Source organism: Miscanthus floridulus, chromosome 5 (assembly GCF_019320115.1).
Source record: "Miscanthus floridulus cultivar M001 chromosome 5, ASM1932011v1, whole genome shotgun sequence".
Lineage (NCBI taxonomy): Eukaryota > Viridiplantae > Streptophyta > Magnoliopsida > Poales > Poaceae > Miscanthus > Miscanthus floridulus.
In genome coordinates this window covers 124,492,171-124,513,152 of record NC_089584.1, presented here as the reverse complement: position 1 = coordinate 124,513,152, position 20,982 = coordinate 124,492,171, and the positions used below count along the sequence as shown (strand labels likewise).

Genomic DNA, 20,982 nt, shown 5'->3' with positions numbered 1-20,982 from the left:
TGCATAGAGACTTGAGAGTTGGCCGTATGTACTTGTAGGTATGCGTAAAATTGAACCGTATGTGTACACAATTTGTCAGATTACCATTGAGTTCGGTAAGAACGCCTAAGTCAATCAGTCTTATATATTTTTCATCCAAACATACTTATACCAAGAAAGTATCACTCTAGTCTTTGTGTCACCTCATTGATGTAGAAATATATTATAGCATTATTTCCTTTACATATAATGTTCTTTCTTTTTTAGCAGTCACCATCATGTCTAGTCAGCATGTTAAGAGAATAGTTATTGTTTAGGCGCATCTTTTTTCATTATTTTCATGTGATGAATAGGAATCGTCGGATGTTAAATTCAATTGTTTCCAGCTTAGGTTGTGTTGTTCTTTTTCAGTATCTGCCTCTTCTTCGTCGTAGTGCACGAACTCTCAATCTCGCAACCCCCTACCACCGGTCGTCTCTCACACCTGCCGCTGAGTCCGCCTCCACTGACCACTACCCTCCCCCTCTCCCGTGTTAACCTGAGGTCGTTAGGCCATCTCCATGACTCTTCGGTCATTTCTATCTCAATCATTGTTCTCCTCTGCCCTGCACTCACCTCCTCAGTTGCCCAGCCTGCCTCCCACATGCCCTTTCCTAAGGAAGCAAGGGCACAAAACCAACCTCAACACCCTCAAACTTGTCAAGGACGCGTGGAAAGCAATACATGAAATTAAAGTGTATAGTATAGGAGACGTGAGATTTTAATAACAAACTACAAAGTTGCTACTTTGTGTGATTTTCTCTATCAGCGGAAGGTATGCAATTAGTTTAGTTTGTTAAAAAAACTATTAACAACTATGTAAAAAAATAGTTTTCTATCATGTCAGACAAATTAGTTATCCATGAAATACATTATGGCCTCATAAACAATGTGTGCTTAGTGTTCTATACAAAGTTTATTAGTTCAAACAATCTAAATGGTGACTAGCTAATTTTAGCATTGTGGATACAAGATACACTAACTTAAATGGAAAATACTATATTAACATAGTAATTTGGTGGCGATTTAGGTTTGAGTATTTAACTACTGAAAGAACTGCAGTAGAGATTGGTCTTTTATTTCATCCATAGCTAGCTAGGCTTTTAGTTTTTTCATTGCCTAACCTCTCTAACATTTCAATACCCATTGCCACAACAACAAAAAAAAAATATTCTCCCACAAGAAGCAACACCTTATCTTATTGTCCAACCCTACCTAATACTAACAATCTACCCATCTACATATAATGTCACCGTTTATGGGTGAGAGGATGCTCATGCTTTTATATTGTAATATCTTATTTCATCACATATATTTTTCTCATAGTTATAGGCCTGTTCAGCTGTTGGTATTTGCAACTCAGTTGTTGCACCCTTGAGACAGTCACAACAGTGATACAATGGCAACAGGGGCGGACACAGCGGTGGGGCAGGGGGGGGGGGATCAAGCCCCCCTACCCATATCGTAGCAGTGGAACCCCTGTGGAGCCTCCATGAATTTTTAGGCAAAGTTTTATAGTGTAGGGGGGCTGAGACTTAAGATCGAACAACAGCGTTGTTCAGCCCTCCCCTGAAATATTTTATGGGTCCGCCGCTGAATGGCAAGTGCATTTGTTGTCGCTAAAAAAAGCAGCCGAACAGACCCGGCCCGTTGCATTTATAGGAATATATACTCAATACAAGTTTAGTGTAGGAAACTATTTTGTTTTGATCAGCACAAGCCTTGCTATAATACTTCTTCTGTTGGACCAGAAGTAATCCTACGACTTCATTATGGCTGAATGTGCAAAACAATATGCACCTAAAAACAAAATTTTTTGTGGTATTGAAACTAGGATGTCTCTGCTCTACAAGCTTGTTTGTTATGAAGCGAGACAAGCTCATCTATAAGCAAAATCTAATGCATAAAGCCCAACCGCTGAATCTTGTCATATATGTTCCTTCAAAAAAAAAATACCATGCATCATTTTACTTTCCCTTAATTGCAACATACTATTGTTTTTATGAAATATATTGATTTTCATGACAAGCAGTTAGGAAAATAATATCAAGTGTATGCGTTGGAAACCATATTTCGATCTGAAACCAAAGCAAGAGAGGGTAGTATAGGATAGAAATTATATATCATGAAAAATAGAAGAAAATGTTTAGAAGCTCAAAGAGAGTATACTATATAGTCCATACGCTGTTGTTGTGATATGCTATGGCCCTGGATGTATCCATTAGCTGCTAATAGGTAGCTAGTTAATAGGCCACAACTGATATTAGCTAGTTTTGTCAACTAGTGAGATAGTTGTTAGTTTAGTATTCAGCTAACAATTAGCTAGAACTGTTTAAATCCAATGAGTTAATTATTAACAGCTAACAGTTACCTCCTTGGATCAAACCGGGCTTACGTCAGTGGATAACAGTGTTAACGTCTTGGTTAGTCTACTATATGGATGTTTGTGTTTTACATGTTAACAATTATCTGTCGTAGGCTGCATTTGATGTCGAAGTTTTTAGCCCCATCTCACGTAAGTACATCTTTTCTCCCATCACAGACAATTCTTTTAGGAGCTCTTTGACTTCAGCAAGGAAGTTCGTCATGCAACACAAGAAAGAGGGCTATTCCTAGTAGCTGACCGTTGAATACTTGTACGATCGTCGCTCTAGGCCAATGACCGATCGGTAAAGAAAAGCTTATTGTCCTCTCGGCTGCTCCGCTTCAGAAAACAATATGCTTTCGAGAGAAACAGGAAACAGCGTTCCCACACAAGATTAACAATAGAGAACGGCAAACAACAGCAAGAACTGTGAAGGCCGTGTGAATCGTGATGTGGAGACTGGGGAGAATCAGGAAGGCCAAAGGCGCACACGGAACTCTTCCGTGGGAGGGAGGGGGGAGAGCCTACGCGCGGAAGGCTGGCACACGATGGGTCGATGACATGTTCCACCACGGGGACCAATGCTCGCCGCCTCGCCTGCGCTGCCTGCCGAGCGCCGATCTATGCGTGAGCCGTGACCCTATCATGTCTGTCCTCTCATCACTGCTCCCTTGGCCTCACCAGCCTCGACAGACGGCGGCACTCCGGCTTGTACTTTCCCACTAGTTTCTGCGTACTGGAATCGACGACGGAGCTGATGCTGAGCATAGGATACTGCCACGGTATGGCTGGCATTTGCCGTACGCTGCAACGGATGGGTAGTGGGCTGAGCAGCAGCCCAAGTCTCGCGCGCGCCCCGGGAGGATCCGGGTGCAGGGGGCGGCCAAGCCAAGGTGCTCGCGCGCGCCCCGCGTCGCGCCGACCGGCCCGGCCGCCGTCCAACCGCGCCAGTGCGCCGCCAAGCAAGCTACGGCGCGGTCGGTAGCAAGCGCCGCTCCTCGCGGCTATTCGGGGTACGTACGTACAGGATGACACGAGGAAAGAACGCGACAATGGACATGTTGCTAGATGCGATGCCTCGGCGCCGACGCCATGCGTAGCAACACGCAGCAGTGCCCGCCCATGCCATGCCATGCCACTTGCCACGCACCGTGCTGTCAGCTTGTCGCGGCGCCCACAGACACAGCTCCAAGGGGTCCCTCCCACTCCACTTCCACTTCCACTCCCACCCGCCCGGGCCCAGCCTGTGGCAAGTAAAGTCCATCTGAATCTGAACTGACCCTGTTGGCGCCTGCAAAGGGAGGAGGATACGGGAGCACGGATCCAGGACCAGGAGCTCCTGTCCGTCGTCACTCGCCACCGCAAGATCCCCCCACCACCGGCACGGCGGCACCCGGATCTTTTCCAATCATTTCTCCTCCTTTAGCCCATTTTGCTAACGCTTTCCAGGCCGCCGGAACGGCCCAAATCGAGCAAACTATAGGGCCGAGAAGCCGTGGGAGCGAACGAGCGAACGGCAAGCGCGTTGCGAATGCGAGCCGCGCGGGCGAAGGCTTGTGTCCTCCCGCGCGGCCCGCCGCAGGCAGCCATCTTTCGGCAGCCGCTGCCTCGCCGCCCGCCGGGAGATGGCGGCGCTGCGCGTCCCGCTCCACGCCATCCTCTCCCGCGCGGGCCCTTCGTCCGCGCGCCTGCTCCTCCCTCTCCACGCGCACCTGGTCGTGTCGGGCCGCCTCGCCGCGTCCCCCGCCGTGATCACGTCCCTCGTCTCCCTCTACGCTCGCGGCCCGGCCGCGCTGCACCCGGCCGTCCCGCTCCTCCTCCCGGCCTCCGCGCCGCCCCCGCTGCCCTGCTTCAACGCCGCGCTCTCCCTGCCGCACGCGCTCGCGCTCCCGCTCTTCCGCCGCCTCCTCGCCGCACACTCCCCCGACGCCTTCTCCTTCCCGCCCCTCTTCGCCTCGGCCCCCGCCTCGCCGAACCTGCTCGCGCTCCATGCCCTCGCGCTCCGCTTCGGCCTCGCACACGACCTGTTCTGCGCCAGCGCTCTGCTCCGCGGGTGCCTGAGGTTCGGTCTCGCTGACCATGCGCACCGCCTGTTCGACGAATTGAGGCACCGGGATGTCGTCGTGTGGAACTCCATGGTCAATGGGTTCGTGAAACTTGGGTGCTTTGACCGCGCCACGGAGTGCTTCAGGAAGATGAGGGAGGAGGGTGGGGTGGAGATCAGCAGCTTCACAGTCACCGGGATCTTGTCCGTGTGTACAGCAACAGCCGATTTGGGGCGCGGGGCTGCAGTACACGGGTTGTCGGTGAAGTCAGGATTTGACAAGGAGGCATCTGTGTGCAATGCGTTGATAGATCTTTACGGGAAGTGCCACCAGGTGCACGATGCAACCATGGTGTTTGAGGGGCTGCCAGATACTGATAAGGATCTGTTCAGCTGGAACTCCATGCTGTCAGCGCATCAGTACTCGGCTGATCACACGGGGACGATGGGGCTCTTTGCGAGGATGAGACGTACTGCACTTTTGCCTGATGCAGTGACTGTTGCTGCTGTTCTCCCCGCATGTGCACAGACTGCAGCCCTGCAGGTTGGGAGGGAGGTGCATGGATACATTGTAACGAGCGGGCTGGCCAGTGATGGAGCACTGGACGTTTTTGCTTGCAATGCGCTGGCGGACATGTACGCGAAGAGCGGTGGGCTGGATGATGCTCGTCGTGTGTTTGATTGGACACGCCAACGGGATGTGGCATCGTGGAACATTATGATCGATGGGTATGCGTCACATGGGAGTGGGCAGGAGGCACTGATGTTGTTCCACCAGATGATAGAAGAAGGCCTGGTTCCAGATGAGGTAACGCTGCTGGGAGCATTGTCGGCTTGCAGCCACTCTGGGCTTCTCGAGGAAGGGAAGGGTTTCCTAAAGAGGATGAAAGAGGAGTTTGGATTGGAGCCACAGCTAGAGCACTATGCGTGCGTCACCGACATGCTTGGGCGAGCAGGGAGGTTGGATGAAGCAAGAAAGGTAATAGAAGAGGCTGGTGATGTTGGTGCCGGTGCATGGAGGACATACCTTGCGGCATGCCGGATGCATGGTGATAAGGAGAGAGCACAAGAGGCAGCTAGGATGTTGATGATGGCAGAGGAATCAGGGAGCGGGGGATGGGTTCTGCTCGCCAACACTTATGGTTGGGACGGAAACTTTGAGGAGCTTGAAGAGGTGAGAGAGGAGATGAAACGCCAAGGGGTGCAGAAGGCAGCTGGTTGCAGCTGGGTTGAGGTCGGATGAGAGAATAATGGAAGTGGAACAATGATGCATACTTTTGTTAGTGGGGATAGGGGACACCCTGAGGCTGACATGATTATATAATGTTGCACACATTAATAGGTTTGGATGAAGGAGTGCAGCCATCTGAGCAAAATAAATCCAATGTATCTGGCAGAATGCTCATGACTTTTCAAATTGTGCTACACAATTGGTTACACAAGCACACGACTGACAGTAGCCCATAACTTAGAATGGTGCATCAGAAGATAAAGTTAAGCTCGCACCATCAAGACCAGCACCAAAATTTGGTCCTGGCAACATTTTTTCACCAAATATCAGGGTTCCAGCGGCCAGTGCTCCAGCTCCAAGCCCCATTCCAAGGTTAGATGAACTGTTCTGACCTGCAAACCTTCTTGGTGGCATATTTATGTAGCTCTGTGGCACTTGCCCCCTCGCAGGATACGGTGGGGAAAAGTAACTGGGGTTTGAAGTGGGAGGTGGCAGGGTTTGTGGGATTGGTGGGGGTTGTTTGCTATAGCCATTACCTCCTGAGGGTGATGGATCTGGCCTAGTGGTAGGGCTTGGTAGCATTGTGTTGCTGTAGCGATCACCACCTTTGCTGTGGTCCCTATAATGGCTTGAGGGCAGTGGTGGATAGTTATAAACTGGACCATCTTCTATAGCTAGTGTGATGCCAACCTGGTTTGGGTGCTTTGATCCGTCGTGTGATCCTGCACATTCACAACAGAGGCAGATAAGTTGAATTCAGTTGTATACTGATCGTATTATAATCAATAAGGTAAATCTTTGTTAAGGCTATCTTAAATCACTTGATGTATTGGTTAAACATAACTTTGTATTGTTTGTGTACAAATTTACCTATAGAAAGATCTATTTTTCAAGTGTTGTACTGAATTCCTGTCAGCGCAATGGACTTTGGCCACCTCATATTGTTTTATCTTGAAAGAAAAAGCATAGGTTTCTGTTTACCTGAAAACTGAGCATGAACATCTTCTTCCTTGTATATACGGATGGATATGTCGACAAACCCATGAGCTTTGTCTGACTTCTTCCTCCTAAGCTGGAAGCTTGCAGTCTCCTCAACGACGCCAGGCTGCTCCTCGCCATGCTCAAATTTGTCGAAATACTCCTTCATCTGGACAACGGCAGCTCCCTGGAGGTGCTCCCTGAGGAAGATGGGCTCTCTCCTGTACACCTCTACCGTCAGCACCATCTGCTGAAGGCTGCTCAGATCATGCTCGTCAACCGAGACCGAGAACTTCATGCCCCAGCTTGGGTCGGAGCTCCCTGACGCATCCACCTTGGTGCAGTACTTGCTGTTGGGATCGACCCATGCGACGGAGAACCACTGCGGTTTGAGCAGCGACGATCTGCGGCCCAGGCCGCGAGCGGAGATCACACAGAACTCCACCGACGTTTTCGCCATTTGCCTGAAGAGGGAAAGGTGAGGAGGTCGTCGGACGGTGACGCGGGCCAGTGAAAACGATGGTGTGAGAGATTCGTTGGCTCATAGGGTGCTGCTTTACCACGCTTTGTTTTTTTCGTGTTTGCTTTGCTGTTAAACTTCTAGTCATGGAATTGATTCCAAAGCTGCGGCATTAGGAGAGGGAAAAGCATCTGAAAAAAGGGTGTGATGCTTCGATTCTGCGGCCCGTTCGCTGGTACGAAACTTAGCTGAAAAACACGGTTCTAGCTGAATTGTTGTAAGAGAAAAAATACTATTCCGACTGAAAAAAGAAGCCGAACAAGCCGAATATGAGGTAAGCCGGGCCTTTGGAAGCCAATCGTTGCGTTGTGCACAGACGTTCGAACCGATGAGTGAGCAATCTGACACAGTGACATCAGAAGTCCCAATTTTTCAAATGCCGAATGCATTAGGGAAGGTGGGTGCTGGGAGGAGCCTCCGACGCGTCCAGGCAAGACTTGTTAGTAAAACGGTAGTGTTAGCGTCGGATGGATGCCCGCACGCTACACTTAGTTTCGCCCTCCACGTGGGGCCTGCACTGCCCGATTCGGAAGGATCCGGACGCAGTGTCGTACGATGCCCTGCCAACAAGATGATGTAGCAGAGGGTGGGCGGAAAGATGCAACAGCCGATCTATTTTGAAATATCCAAATACAACAGTTTCAAAATACATCAAATACTTAAAACATACTTTTGAAACACTTGAAAAAAACACCCAAAAACACTTGAAAACCATTGCAACCATACGCAACATCCAAATAAAACACATGCAACATATGTGTGAAACATATTCAACATCCAAATAAACGCACTTACAACATGTGTCCAGAAAACACAGATGAAACATACCTCTTAAACACTCGAAACATACGCTTGCAACATGTCTCTGAAACAATTGCAACATACATACGCAACATAGGGGAGGGGAAGGCTGGCCGGTCGATTCCGGTCATCAAGGTCGGAGACGGCGGCGAGCAGCTGCGCGCGAGCACCACCGCCACCAGTACTAGGCTTGGCTCTGTGGCGATGGTGGGGGATGGGGGATGGGGGGGGGGGGGGGGGGGGGCGAGGAGCGCCTTGGCCACCGGGGTGGGGGGAGCTCGGTCGCCGGAGTGAGAGAGGGCACCGCCGGGGGTGGGGAGGACGCTGCGCCGGGGTGGGGGGAGCCACCCATTCTCTTGCAACATCATCGCGCCACCTCCATGTATCTTGCTCGTGTTCCAAGGGTCTCGCCGGAGTGGGGGAGGGCGCACGCCGGGGCAGGTGAGGGCGCCGCTGCCGGCCAGGGAGGCAGCCATGGCACGCATCGGGATGGGGCAAGGCGCGAGCGCGGAAGGGAGGAGGAAGTGAGGGATAAGATTTTTTGGGTACGGGAGTGAGCAGAGTGAGGCATTCGTCCATCCAGACGTCTTAATTGTATCATTAGTGTTCGGTCATGATTACAACCAAATATACACTTACTTGAAAGTTGAAACTATACAACACCTGAACATCCTAACACATCTCAAAGAACTACATGGGTCGTTTGTCAAAGCGCATGCTTGGAGCAACAGCAAGACGAGGTCAGCACTAGTTCCTCGTCGTCAACGTTCCTGTACCCTATGAGCGATTCTTGCGGCCCTTTGAGCCAAATTTCAACGCCCACATGGAAAGGCCGGCGATGCCAGCCGCTGCTCCAAATCCTGACCGGATATCTGCAATCAACTGACGCAGATCTCGTACAGTGCTAGCCAGCAACGGCTCTTCTGCCACGTTCTTCTGATTAGACATTCTCCGTGCAGGTCCTAGTAAAATCCCAGGTTATAATTGCTTGGGTTATCTCGTAAGTTATTGGCACCAAACTGGAGTTCACCTGGCAGGGCAGAGGGTGGCGACTGGCGAAGTTGTGCCTCGGCCGTGTGAATAATGCTCATGGAACTTTTTACACCCTTTGTCAATTCTTGGCTGATCCAGACAATGCCAGCATGGTTGTTTTTGTTTCATGGACATGCACAAGAAACGAAAAAGAGGGTAAGTGATGCTGAATCAGCACACCAAGTTGCTAAATTCATGAAAAATGCATAAAAAAAGAGATAACTCGTGGTAAAACTGTATACTTCCTCCAGATATTGTCAACCTTCTTCCCATGTAGATCCTTTAGAGAATATATGTTATTTCAGTTACCGGCAATTAAGCAACAATATATGCAGAATCTGGTAAATTAGGGCACAACGATGCATCCAATTTACCACAATCTATCCCCTCAAATTCTAGGAAATCACCAAGGACAAGAATATTGCTACACTTTCCTCAATATAAACATACTGTCGCATCATGTATCATGTGAAGAATCATTTTACAGAGTCAAGTTGAACAATTGCATAACATGGATACAATCAAAAGATACTCTGACAACCAATAACTGAAGAAAGTGTGAAGTTACCTTAGATCACTAAGATCTGCAGCCAAATCACCGATCTCCCTCCCAACCAGTCTCACTGAAGCCATAGTTTCTGGTAGTTTCTCTCTTGCTGAATCAAAGTACTTCTCGAGGAACTCTGCATCCCTCTTACATGCCTGAAAATGGTTCACATATGCTCATCAATGATAGTTACCTTCCTCAAATGAGAAGTTGTAACAAAAAGGCAACGTACCAGCATGGAGCGAATCGCCGTAAAGAATATCAAGCACGCAGATACTGCAACCTGTGTAAGGTAGCAACTATGATACAGAAACACTAACCTTCTCAAATTATGCATATGCAAACTAGTAGTACTCATACATATGAATATATAGCAGAGTGCAGACTATGAAATACCATCCACCAGTGTAAACAGTATTGAGTTTTCTCCAACTGCACCTTCCACGTGTTATTGAAGTTGAATTTACAAAAGTGAGAACTTACAGCTTCGTGTCATGTGGATGATAACTCCAACAATTCACAGATACTATTAAGCATGCCAAATTTGGACCTATCAATAAAATCCGATCTATGTCTATCCGGGTAGTTGTTTAATACTCCACTGTAGAAGAAATTGAGTAGACACTCGTCTCCACAAGCCTTTCACGCACAATTAAACCCGCATTCATATTTCAGTTCTCATTGTCTGAACGATGTTCATACGGTAGTCAGTGGATACTTGAACCTACATGCTCGCTGTGTCGCTAGTACCAACTGAGATGGATTAGGACCGCGAGGTGAAGCGGGGACAGGGGAGCGTACCGCGGAAGCAGTGACGGTGAGGGCATCGAGGCCAGCGCCGCCTGCGCGCCGTGGGGAGGCGGAGGAGGAGGCGCGCAGGGAGGGGGCGGTAGCCACGGAGTAGTGATGGCAGCAGGCGGGGCCCGAGGAGGAGGACGTGGCCACGAGAGGCGTAGCGGCGGCGACGGACCAACAGCGGACTAGGAGGTGACGGCCACGCGGGCGGGGGTGGCACGCGGACGCGACGGTGGTGGGGAGTTTGGCGTGGCTAGAGAGCGGAGGGGACGACATGACGGCGCAGCCAGCTCGGGGTCGCAGACTGGCGAATAGAGGCCCAGCTTGTCAGTCCCAAGTCCCAACGTCCAAGCGTCCCTCGTGCTTGCCTAGGCCTTGTATAGATACACTCAAAATTCTAAGTTTTTTCACTCTTTCTTCATCACATTAATATTTAGCCGTTTACATGGAGCATTAAATGTAGATAAAAAAAATAACTAATTGCACAATTTAGTTGGAAATCACAAGATGAATCTTTTAAGCTTAGTTGGTCCACGATTGGACAATATTTATCAAATAAGACGAAAATGCTACTATTCATCGGTTTGAAATTTTTTTCAATCTAAACAAGGCCCTAGTCGACCTCATGCTAAAGCTAGTAGAACATATCGTTAAGGGTGTGTTTAGTTCCCACCCTAAATTTTTAAAAAGTACTACAGTACCCATCACATTGAATCTTACGGTACGTGTATGGAGCATTAAATATAGACGAAAAAAAACTAATTGTACAGTTTGGTTGGAAATTACGAGACGAACGTTTTGAGCCTAATTAGTCCACGATTGAACATTATTTGCCAAATAAAAATAAAAGTGCTACAGTAGCCTAAATTCTAAAGTTTGGGTAACTAAACACGCGCTAACATGTTAAATTTTTTATCGAAACTAACAAATTATTTAAGATTAAAAAAAATAAAATTATTTAGGATGACTCATATGACAGTCGATTACTTTATGCAGATTAGCATGGCTATATATACATATAGCCTCATGTTAAAAGGTGAAACTTATAATTAAGAACATTCATACATTCAAATTTTGAAGGCCGACCAAAGCTAGTAGGAGATGATTCAATATGACAATCGACCAAAACAAATTGGTGTTGCTATATATATACACGTAGGGCCCACATTAAATAAAGGACTCTAAAGTAAAATCTTGCTTTCACACTTAAATTTTTTAGCAGAAAATGTTTAAAATATGTTGGAGATGATTTAATATGACAGCCATCTACTATGTGTATATTAGTGTGCTTATATATACTTGTGGATCCCATGTCTAAAGGTGAACCGTCGGGTATCGATATTAGGGATATCCAAAGCAAGAAAGTTAACGCCCACGCTGACTTTCTCGGATGGCTTGGGACGTATTAAAAGGTCTTACCCGACCCCAAGGCCACAGGCTCCGTCTCGCCTGACCCCTTGGATGCGGGATCCGTCTCGCCCGACCCCAAGAACACGAGTTCCGTCTCGCCCGACCTCGAGGCCACGGGCTCTGTCTTGCCCGACCTCGAGGCCGCGGGCTCCGTCTCGTCCGACCCCAAGGACGCGGTTTCCGTCTCGCCCAAGGTCGTGGGCTCCGTCTCGCTCGACCTCAAGGACGCTGGTTCCGTCTCGTCCGACGAGGACCCATACCTCCGCCAGGCGCTCCAGGTCCAAGTGTATGGGCCTGGGTCAAAACTCTGACACCAGGAAAGAGGCTGGCACGCCTCGATGAAATCCGTGGCCATGACAGGCCATACCTGGAGATTCACATCAAGAACATTGTCGGACGTACCGGTGTTGTTCTGCCAAATCCTCGTACGGACGCTGACAGGCACGTTAGTTCACCACGACGTTCGCTGGGACGGAGTAGAACGCTATGATCGGCAGATGACGCCTGCGTATGGCGCCAGTGATAAATAGGGCCACGACATGGAGCCGTCCCTGTTGACATCTATAGGATCGACGGGTCCCGCATGAAGGAGAAGAAGAACCCAGCAACCCTGACAGCCTTCTTCTCTCTCTCTCTCATTCTTCTCCTTTTCCTCCTCTGTAACCCGCGCTTTCCCTTCGCCTATAAAAGGGGAAGCATGGCGCCCAATGAAAGGGGGATCTTGACACAAGAGCACGACATGAGCACATGGCTGAGCGGCAAGCGAGCTCTCGGCACCCGTTCACTCCTTCCACCAGAGACTTGGGATCATCTCCCTCTCTTACCTGTTTGTAACCCCTACTACAAACCAAGTGCCGATAACACGAGCAACAACAAACTGGACATAGGGACATTCTGCCCAAACCAGTATAAACCCTTGTATCCTCCTAGCATACAATCCGAGCCAGACGCACAAATACAAATTTACTCACCAGTGGTCCAAAAACACCGACAGTTGACGCGCCAGGTAGGGGCCTTTTGCATGTCCCAACGTCCACATCAGGCCTCGGATGGCTAGTCATGGCGTCAGCTAGGTCCCGGGTGTGCAAGTGCGCTTTGAGAACCTAGACTTCATCGTTATGACGGAGGGAGAGCTGGCGCAAGTTCTCACCGCCGTCCAGCCTCTCCACTCTGCCGACCTCGACGCGATCGCTGAGACACTTGAGGAGCTGCAGCTGCACGCACTAGAGGCCCACACTCCTAGGAGCGACTAGCTCCTCGACTTAGATTATGGGAGGCTAAAGCGCCAGCTCAACGCCTTCATGTGACCCCGATCGTCCCAGGAGGACTTGCGCCGTTTCACCTTCTCGTTCGCCAACGTCATGACGCCGCTTGCCGGAGGAGAGCCGCTCTCCCTGAAATACCTCATCTAGAGCGCCCTGACAGCGCTCCCGTTTGGTCTGCGCAACGCCGTAGAGACCATTGGCCACCTTGTGGCGCAACACACTCACTTTCTGCTTGCTAAACGATTCTTACACAATGTAAGTTAGTGTATCTATAGAAAATTGATTAGATAAAATTAGTGCTGCTATCCTAGATAGACCATATTACTAGGGCTTATACTTATTTACATAATTTTATCGCATCTTACTTTTCACAAAACTTTTGTTGGTCAAATTTTAGGTTTTGAAAAGAGTTATGAAACTCATAACTCATTATTGGCTCTGGTACCACCTGTGGCAGAAACGCTCGAAATAGCATGCTTTTGAAGGCGCTCGTCTTCCACCAGACACTAAGCACCCCAAAAGTTGGCTACATCAGATGGTTCTGTCGAGCACACCCCAAGGGAGAACTCGAACAATCCATGTTTTTCATCTAGGATTTAGTAATGGAAACGAGTTTACATCACTTAGTCCATTTCATACAACAATAGTTCTCGAAAATACATTATTACAATACCAAGTTCAGAATGCGGAATTTCAACAGCGGAATTGAAATAAACATCTAACGATAAGATATAAAGATCCATCTGTGCCCACCAGAAGAATCCTCGACACAATAGCCACTCCTCAAGCTACACCTGCAATAGGGGTAAATAAACCCTGAGTACACAATGTACTCGCAAGACTTACCCGACTAGTGGGAATAATTTCCCGACTCCAAAGGATATGATAAGCTTTATGGTTTGCTAGGTTTTCTTTTTGTTTACGAAAAGCATTACTAGTAGTGAATCCTTATGTATGTGTTATATAAGACAAGTTAGGTTGGAGAGTGAGTCCTTTAATTTCCACCGCTTCATCGAAGACCCGCAAACATTTCTTTAACTAAGAAACATGGAAGACATTATGTACTGCTAACAAAATATCTAGGAGCTGGATACGGTAGGCAACAGAACCACACCGGGCCAAAATCTTGTAAGGTCCAACATAGCGAGGGGCTAGCTTTCTCCAGACACCAAAGCGATGCACCCCCTCATGGGCAACACTTTGAGATACACATGATCACCAACTTCAAGTTGCAAGGGCCTTCTTCTGTTGTCCGCATAAGTTTTCTGATGACTTTGAGCTATCTTCAAATAGCTCTGAATAATACTAACTTGCTCTCGAGCTTCTTTGATAAAATTAGGCCCAAAATATCCACGATCACCTACCTCAACCCAGTTAAGAGATGTTCTACATTCCTTGTCATACATGGTCTCAAATGGTGTCATTCGAATGCTTTCTTGATAAATATTGTTATAAGAAAACTCAGCTAGAGTCAAGCATTCATCCCACTTTTCAAGAAAATAAATGGCACAAGCCCTCAACATATCCTCAAGTACCTGATTGACTCTTTCTGTCTGATCGTCAGTTTGTAGATGATAAGCTAAACTTCTGAGGAGACTAGTACCAAAACATTTTTGGAGTTGCTCCTAGAAACAAGAGACGATAGTAAGGGAAACTCCATACAGGGTCACAATCCTATCAAAATACAACTTGACATACTTCTTGGTTGAATGCCTTGTATCCACTGGGAGGAAATGAGCGGACTTCGTAAGACGATCCACAATGACCCAAATAGAGTCATACCCTTTTGCCATGTGGGGCAGACCCACAATAAAGTCCATGGAAATATCCTCCCATTTCCAAATAGGGATAGAAGAGGGCTGTAGAAATCTAGGCGTACGCATATGGTCCGCCTTAACCCTTCCACAAATGTCACATTCTGAGATGTATTTGGTAATGTCCTATTTCATATTTGGCCACCAATACGAGTGACGCAAATCATGATACATCTTATTACTTCCTGGATGAATGGATAACTTGGAGTTATGAGCTTCGTCCAAAATTTTTCTCCTAAGCTCATCACTTGAGGGAACCACCAATCTGTTCTTGAACCTCACTACACCTTGGTCATCAACACTAAAATGAGGACCACATCCTTCGACAATTAACTTCTTGATACTCGGAATTTCCAAAATATCTTGCCTTTGCTCTATAATAATTTGCTCAAGTAAATTTGAGACTAGAGCAATATGAGCTAGCACCTCAGCATGGTTGAGGGATAAAGGTGCTTCTTCAACTTGATACGACTTCCGGCTCAAAGCATTAGCTACCACATTAGCTTTTCCAGGATGGTAATGAACCTCCAAATTATAATCCTTGATTAGCTCCAGTCATATCCGTTGCCTCATGTTCAGCTCAGACTGAGTGAAAATATATTAGAGGCTCTTGTGATCCATATAAATATGCTCCTTATTTCCCAACAAATAATGCCTTCAAATTTTTAGAGCGTGCACCACAGTAGCCAGCTCTAAATCATGGGTGGGATAATTCACCTCATGCTTTTTCAGCTGATGTAAAGCATAAGCTATCACACATCCATCCTGCATAATCATGCATCCCAATCCAGTCCTTAAGGCATCACAATACACATCAAATGGCTTGTCAATATATGGTTGGGCAAGGACAGGAGCAAAGGTAAGAAACTTCTTTAGGGCTTGGAAAACTGCTTCGCAAGCCTGACTCCATACAAACTTGACATCTTTCTTGAGCAACTTGGTCATTGGTTGGGCTATTTTGGAGAAGTCAGGGATGAAGCGCCGATAATAACTAGCAAGACCATGGAACTAACGAATCTAATGCACTAACTTGGAAGACTTCCAATTTAGAACATGTTGCACCTTGCTTGGATCAACCAAGATGCCTTTAGGTGTCAGGACATGCCCTAAAAACTGTACTTGATATAACCAAAACTCACACTTGCTGAATTTGGCATACAACTTGTGTTCTCTCAATTGAGTCAGTACTATTCAGAGATGTTGGGCATGCTCTTCCTTGTTCTTGGAGTATATCAAAATATCATTAATAAACACCACTACAAACTTATCCAACTCTGGCATGAAGACTGAATTCATGAGATACATGAAGAATGAAGGAGCATTGGTGCGACCAAAGGACATGACTAGGTATTCATACAACCCATACCAAGTAGAGAAAGCTGTCTTTGATATATATTGTGGCCGGATCTTAATTTGGTGATACCCAGAACGAAGATCAATCTTAGAAAACACTTTAGCACCAGTCAACTGATCGAACAAAGTATCAATATGAGGTAAATGATACTTATTCTTAATGGTTACCGCATTAAGAGGGCGGTAATGCATACACATCTGCATAGTACCATCCTTCTTCACAAAAATAGCTGGGCAACCCCATGGTGAAGAGCTAGGACGGATAAATCCCTTCTCTAACAATTCCTCTAACTACTTCTTCATTTCTGCTAGTTCTTTAGGAGCCATGTGGTAGGGACACTGTGAGATAGGAGCAGTGCTAGGTTCTAACTTAATAGTAAATTCCACATCCCTATCCGATGGTAACCCAGGTAGATCTTCAGAAAAGACATCTAAAAACTCATAGACCATAGGAATAGGGACAAGATCAGGACAAGCTTCAACATGAGCAACAACTAGTAAGGCTGGATCTGCGGGCATAAGGAGAGACATCCTACCCTTAGAAGGAGAAAGCCATAACTCAACAACTCTCTATTTAAGGTTCAAGACTACCCCATAAACTCACAACCAATTCATGTCCAGAATTGCATGTATGCCTATCCCAGGCAACACCATGAACTGGAGGCGGTAAGTGTGAGTGGCTAGCACTAATCTGACCATGTTTGTCTGAGTATTAACGCACAATTGTGCACCCAGAGTACTGATTCTATAGGCAATAGGAATAGCTACAAGAGTTATATTGTGCCTCTATGCAAACCCTATGCTCATGATTGAATGAGATGCACCAGAATCAAACCACACATATGCTGGGTGGGAATCAATGGTAAACATACTAGCCATCACATGTTCATTCTGCAAGATCTCCTCAGCCTTAGTGAAGTTGACTTGTCCAGAGTGGCTTACGGGCACCTTCTTCTTGATAATTATCCTCTTGACCAGACGGGAGTTGGCTGGAGGTTGGGAAGACTGCACATGCTAGTTCTGTGGGCACTCCCAAGCATAGTGGTCCTCCTTGCCACACTTGAAACAAGCACCAGGCTTGTTCCCCTATCCCTAACAAGGCAGAACTTGATGCCCCTGAGGCTGCTGTTGCACCTGCTAAGTAGGTGCATGGTAGTGGGTGAGAGGTGCCTGATGAGTCTGCTGAGACTGATGGGATGGCTGTTGACCTAGAGAGTGATAGGACATCCTCCTAATAGCCTGCACCTTCTAAGCCGGGGGTGACTAGAAGATCTAGTGATCACATGCTTGCGCTTCCACTCAGTCTGAGAGTCACGCTGAAGTCCTTCCATGGCAATAGCTACATTCATCATAGCACCAAAAGTCTAGTAGTTCCCTATGTACAGCTCCTTCTGCAAGATGCAGGAGAGGCCACGGTAGAAACAGTCCCTCTTCTTCTCATCAGTGTCTACATGGGTCCTAGCATACTATGCAAGATGGTTGAACTTATTCACATAATCCATCACAGTCATACTCCCTTACTTTAGATCTAGGAACTCTATCAACTTCTTGTTCAACACACCAGTAGGAATGTAGTACTCTCTAAAAGCAGTGGTAAACTCCTACCAAGTCACACGGTGGTCCACTGGCTGCATGGCATTGAACGTGTCCCACCATGCACTGGTAGAATCCAACAGCTATTGCGCTGCAAAGCGCACCTTCTGTTCTTCAGTCATAATGAGCAGTGGAAACTTCTACTTCAAAATACGAAGCCAATGCTCCATATCCAGAGGCTCAGCCATTGGCGTGAACATGGGCGGGTGTGTCTTTAGGAAATCTAGGTAAGAATAGGGCCCCTTAGGACTACGGGCACCACCCCCATTCCTGTAATTGCCTCCGTGGCCCCCATGGACAAAGCGACCAATCACCTAGGCTAGCATCTCCAAGGCACGAGATGACTCATGCCGAGCAGCCAGCATCTCTACCATCATCTCTGCATGGGTCATCGGAGGTGGTGGTGGCAGAGGAGGAGCGAGAAGCGGGGCCTCATGGCTATCTCCATTGGTGTGGCCATTGTCCTCACCATGACCATTATCACCCTAGTCTGCCCTAGCACTAGTACTCCCCTGACCAGACCTCAGGTAGATCTATAAATAGATAAGAACCAACCATTAGGGACAACCCTCTAGATTATGAACAAGAGACTTAAAGAAATGATAAGACTTTTATTAAAGCATTCTTTTAGATTATCCTATCAATTCACTAATCCAAATTATACATGTGGGGGAAGTTTAGTTTAAACAAGATTCTCTTTTCATGATGCATGCATCGGCCTACCCGTTCACTCAAGCCAGAATATAGCGGCATTCGCAAAAATTTTTGGCACATCACACACTCACTTTTTGCTTGCTAAATGATTCTTACGCAGCGTAAGTTAGTGTACCTATAGAAAATTGATTAGATAAAACCAGTGCTGCTATCCTAGATAGACCATATTACTAGGGCTTATACTTATTTACATAATTTTATCGCATCTTACTTTTCTCAAAAAACTTTTGTTGGTCAAATTTTAGGTTTTGAAAAGAGTTATGAAACTCGTAACTCATTATTGGCTCTGGTACCACCTGTGGTAGAACCACTCAAAATAGCACGCTTCCTGAGGCACTCGTCTTCCACCAGACACTAAGCACCCTGAAAGTTGGCTACATCGGATGGTTCCGTCGAGCACATCCTACGGGAGAACTCAAACAATCTATGTTTTTCATCTAGGATCTAATAATGGGAATGAGTTTATATCACTTAGTCCATTTCATACAACAATAGTTCTCAAAAATATATTATTACAATACCAAGTTCGGAATGCGGAATTTCAACAGCGGAATTGAAATAAACATCTAATGATAAGATATAAGGATCTGTCTGTGCCCACCAGAAGAATCCTCCACACAATAGCCACTCCTCAAGCTACACCTACAATAGGGGTAAATAAACCCTGAGTACACAATGTACTCACAAGACTTACCCAACTAGTGGGAATAATTTCCTGACTCCAGCTGGTATCATGTTTATAGGGACGTGGAATTTAAGATTGAGTTAGTGCCAGGTACCGCACCCATATCCAGAAGGCCCTATAGAATGCCACCCAATGAGTTAGCGGAACTTAAGGTTCAATTGCAAGATCTATTGGACAAGGGTCTTATCCAACCTAGCTCATCTCCGTGGGGATGTCCAGCCTTGTTTGTGAAAAAGAAGGACAAGTCACTGAGAATGTGTGTAGATTACAGACCACTCAATGCTGTGACCATCAAGAACAAATATCCGTTGCCCCGCATCGACATCTTGTTCGATCAGCTAGCGAAGGCAAAGGTATTCTCCAAAATTGACTTGAGATCAGGCTACCATCAGATAAAGATCAGACCGGAGGATATACCTAAAACTGCTTTCTCTACTAGGTACGGCTTATACGAGTATTTGGTTATGTCTTTCGGACTAACAAATGCTCCAGCCTACTTCATGTACCTGATGAACTCGGTATTTATGCCTGAACTTGACAAGTTCGTGGTCGTGTTTATCGATGATATATTGATTTATTCAGAAAATGAGTTAGATCATGAAGAGCATCTAAGGATTGTCCTATCCAGACTGAGGGAACATCAGCTATATGCCAAGTTTAGCAAATATGAATTTTGGTTGAGCAAAGTACCTTTCTTAGGTCACATTTTATCAAAAGATGGAATCTCTGTAGACCCATCAAAAGTACAAGAGGTCATGGATTGAAAAGCCCCAACTTCGGTTCATGAAGTTCAGAGTTTTCTTGGGTTAGCAGGATACTATCGTCGGTTTATTCTAGATTTCTCAAAGATAGCTAAGCCTATGACCAGACTACTTCAGAAAGATGAGAAGTACAAATGGACACCAGAATGTGAAACAACTTTTCACATCCTCAGAACCTTGTTGACTACAGCACCTGTGCTAGCACAACCAGACATTGAAAAACCTTTTGATGTATTCTGTGACACATCGGGAATAGGTTTAGGATGTGTGCTTATGCAAGAAGGAAGAGTAATTGCATTTGCTTCTTAGCAATTGAGAAAACATGAAGTCAACTACCCTACACATGATTTGGAACTTGCAGCCGTTGTCCATGCATTAAAGATATGGAGATATTACTTGTTGGGCAATGTATGTCATATCCATACTGACCACAAAAGTCTCAAGTATATCTTTACCTAGCCAGAGCTGAACATGAGACAACGAAGATGGTTAGAATTGATTAAGGACTATAATTTAGAAGTGCATTACCATCCGGGTAAAGCTAATGTAGTAGCCGATGCACTTAGTCGGAAGTCTCATTGTAACACTATGGAAGCATTGTTGGAAGATGGATTCAACTTGTTACATCCTGCTGTACTACACAATATCACAATCAGTTGTTCACTTAAGGGCAAAATCATAGAGCTACAGCAGACAGATGTAGGAATAAGTCACATCAAGAGAAAAATGCAACAGCAGGAAACCAAACATTTTAGATTGGACGAAAGAGGTGTATTATGGTTTGAGGACCGTCTAGTGGTACCAAAAGACCGTGAGCTAAGGAATCAAATTTTAGATGAAGCTCACTCATCCAAATTATCTATCCATCCGGGTAGTAGTAAGATGTATCAAGATTTGAAAACCTATTTTGGTGGACTAAGATGAAGAAAGAGATCACAGCCTATGTTGCTAGGTGTGATAACTGTAGTAGAGTAAAAGCTGTCCATATGAAAACTGCTAGATTACTTCAGCCATTGCCTATTCCAGGATGGAAATGGGAAGAAATCAGCATGGACT

The 20,982-nt window shown here is 46.5% G+C and overlaps 2 protein-coding genes and 1 pseudogene across 2 annotated transcripts; 1 reads left to right on the top strand and 2 right to left on the bottom strand.

The window, feature by feature from the left end:
- The first annotated feature begins 3,883 nt into the window (after window positions 1–3,883).
- Window positions 3,884–5,751, top strand: LOC136453425 (pentatricopeptide repeat-containing protein At3g14730-like; annotated as a pseudogene).
- Window positions 5,752–5,891: 140 nt separating this feature from the next.
- LOC136453426 (protein SRC2 homolog) lies at window positions 5,892–7,381 on the bottom strand. The gene is made up of 2 exons (XM_066454002.1): window positions 6,640–7,381; window positions 5,892–6,380 (listed from the first exon to the last, which is right to left on the bottom strand). Exons 1-2 carry the CDS (start codon window positions 7,094–7,096, stop codon window positions 5,896–5,898), a joined length of 942 nt encoding a protein of 313 aa, XP_066310099.1. The 5' UTR covers window positions 7,097–7,381; the 3' UTR covers window positions 5,892–5,895.
- A 1,130-nt stretch (window positions 7,382–8,511) lies between these two features.
- On the bottom strand, window positions 8,512–10,648 carry LOC136453424 (uncharacterized). Its single transcript, XM_066454001.1, has 5 exons — window positions 10,338–10,648; window positions 9,769–9,819; window positions 9,558–9,691; window positions 8,988–9,079; window positions 8,512–8,919 (listed from the first exon to the last, which is right to left on the bottom strand). The coding sequence occupies exons 1-5, from the start codon at window positions 10,605–10,607 to the stop codon at window positions 8,735–8,737; spliced, it is 732 nt and encodes a 243-aa protein (XP_066310098.1). The 5' UTR covers window positions 10,608–10,648; the 3' UTR covers window positions 8,512–8,734.
- Window positions 10,649–20,982: the final 10,334 nt, after the last annotated feature.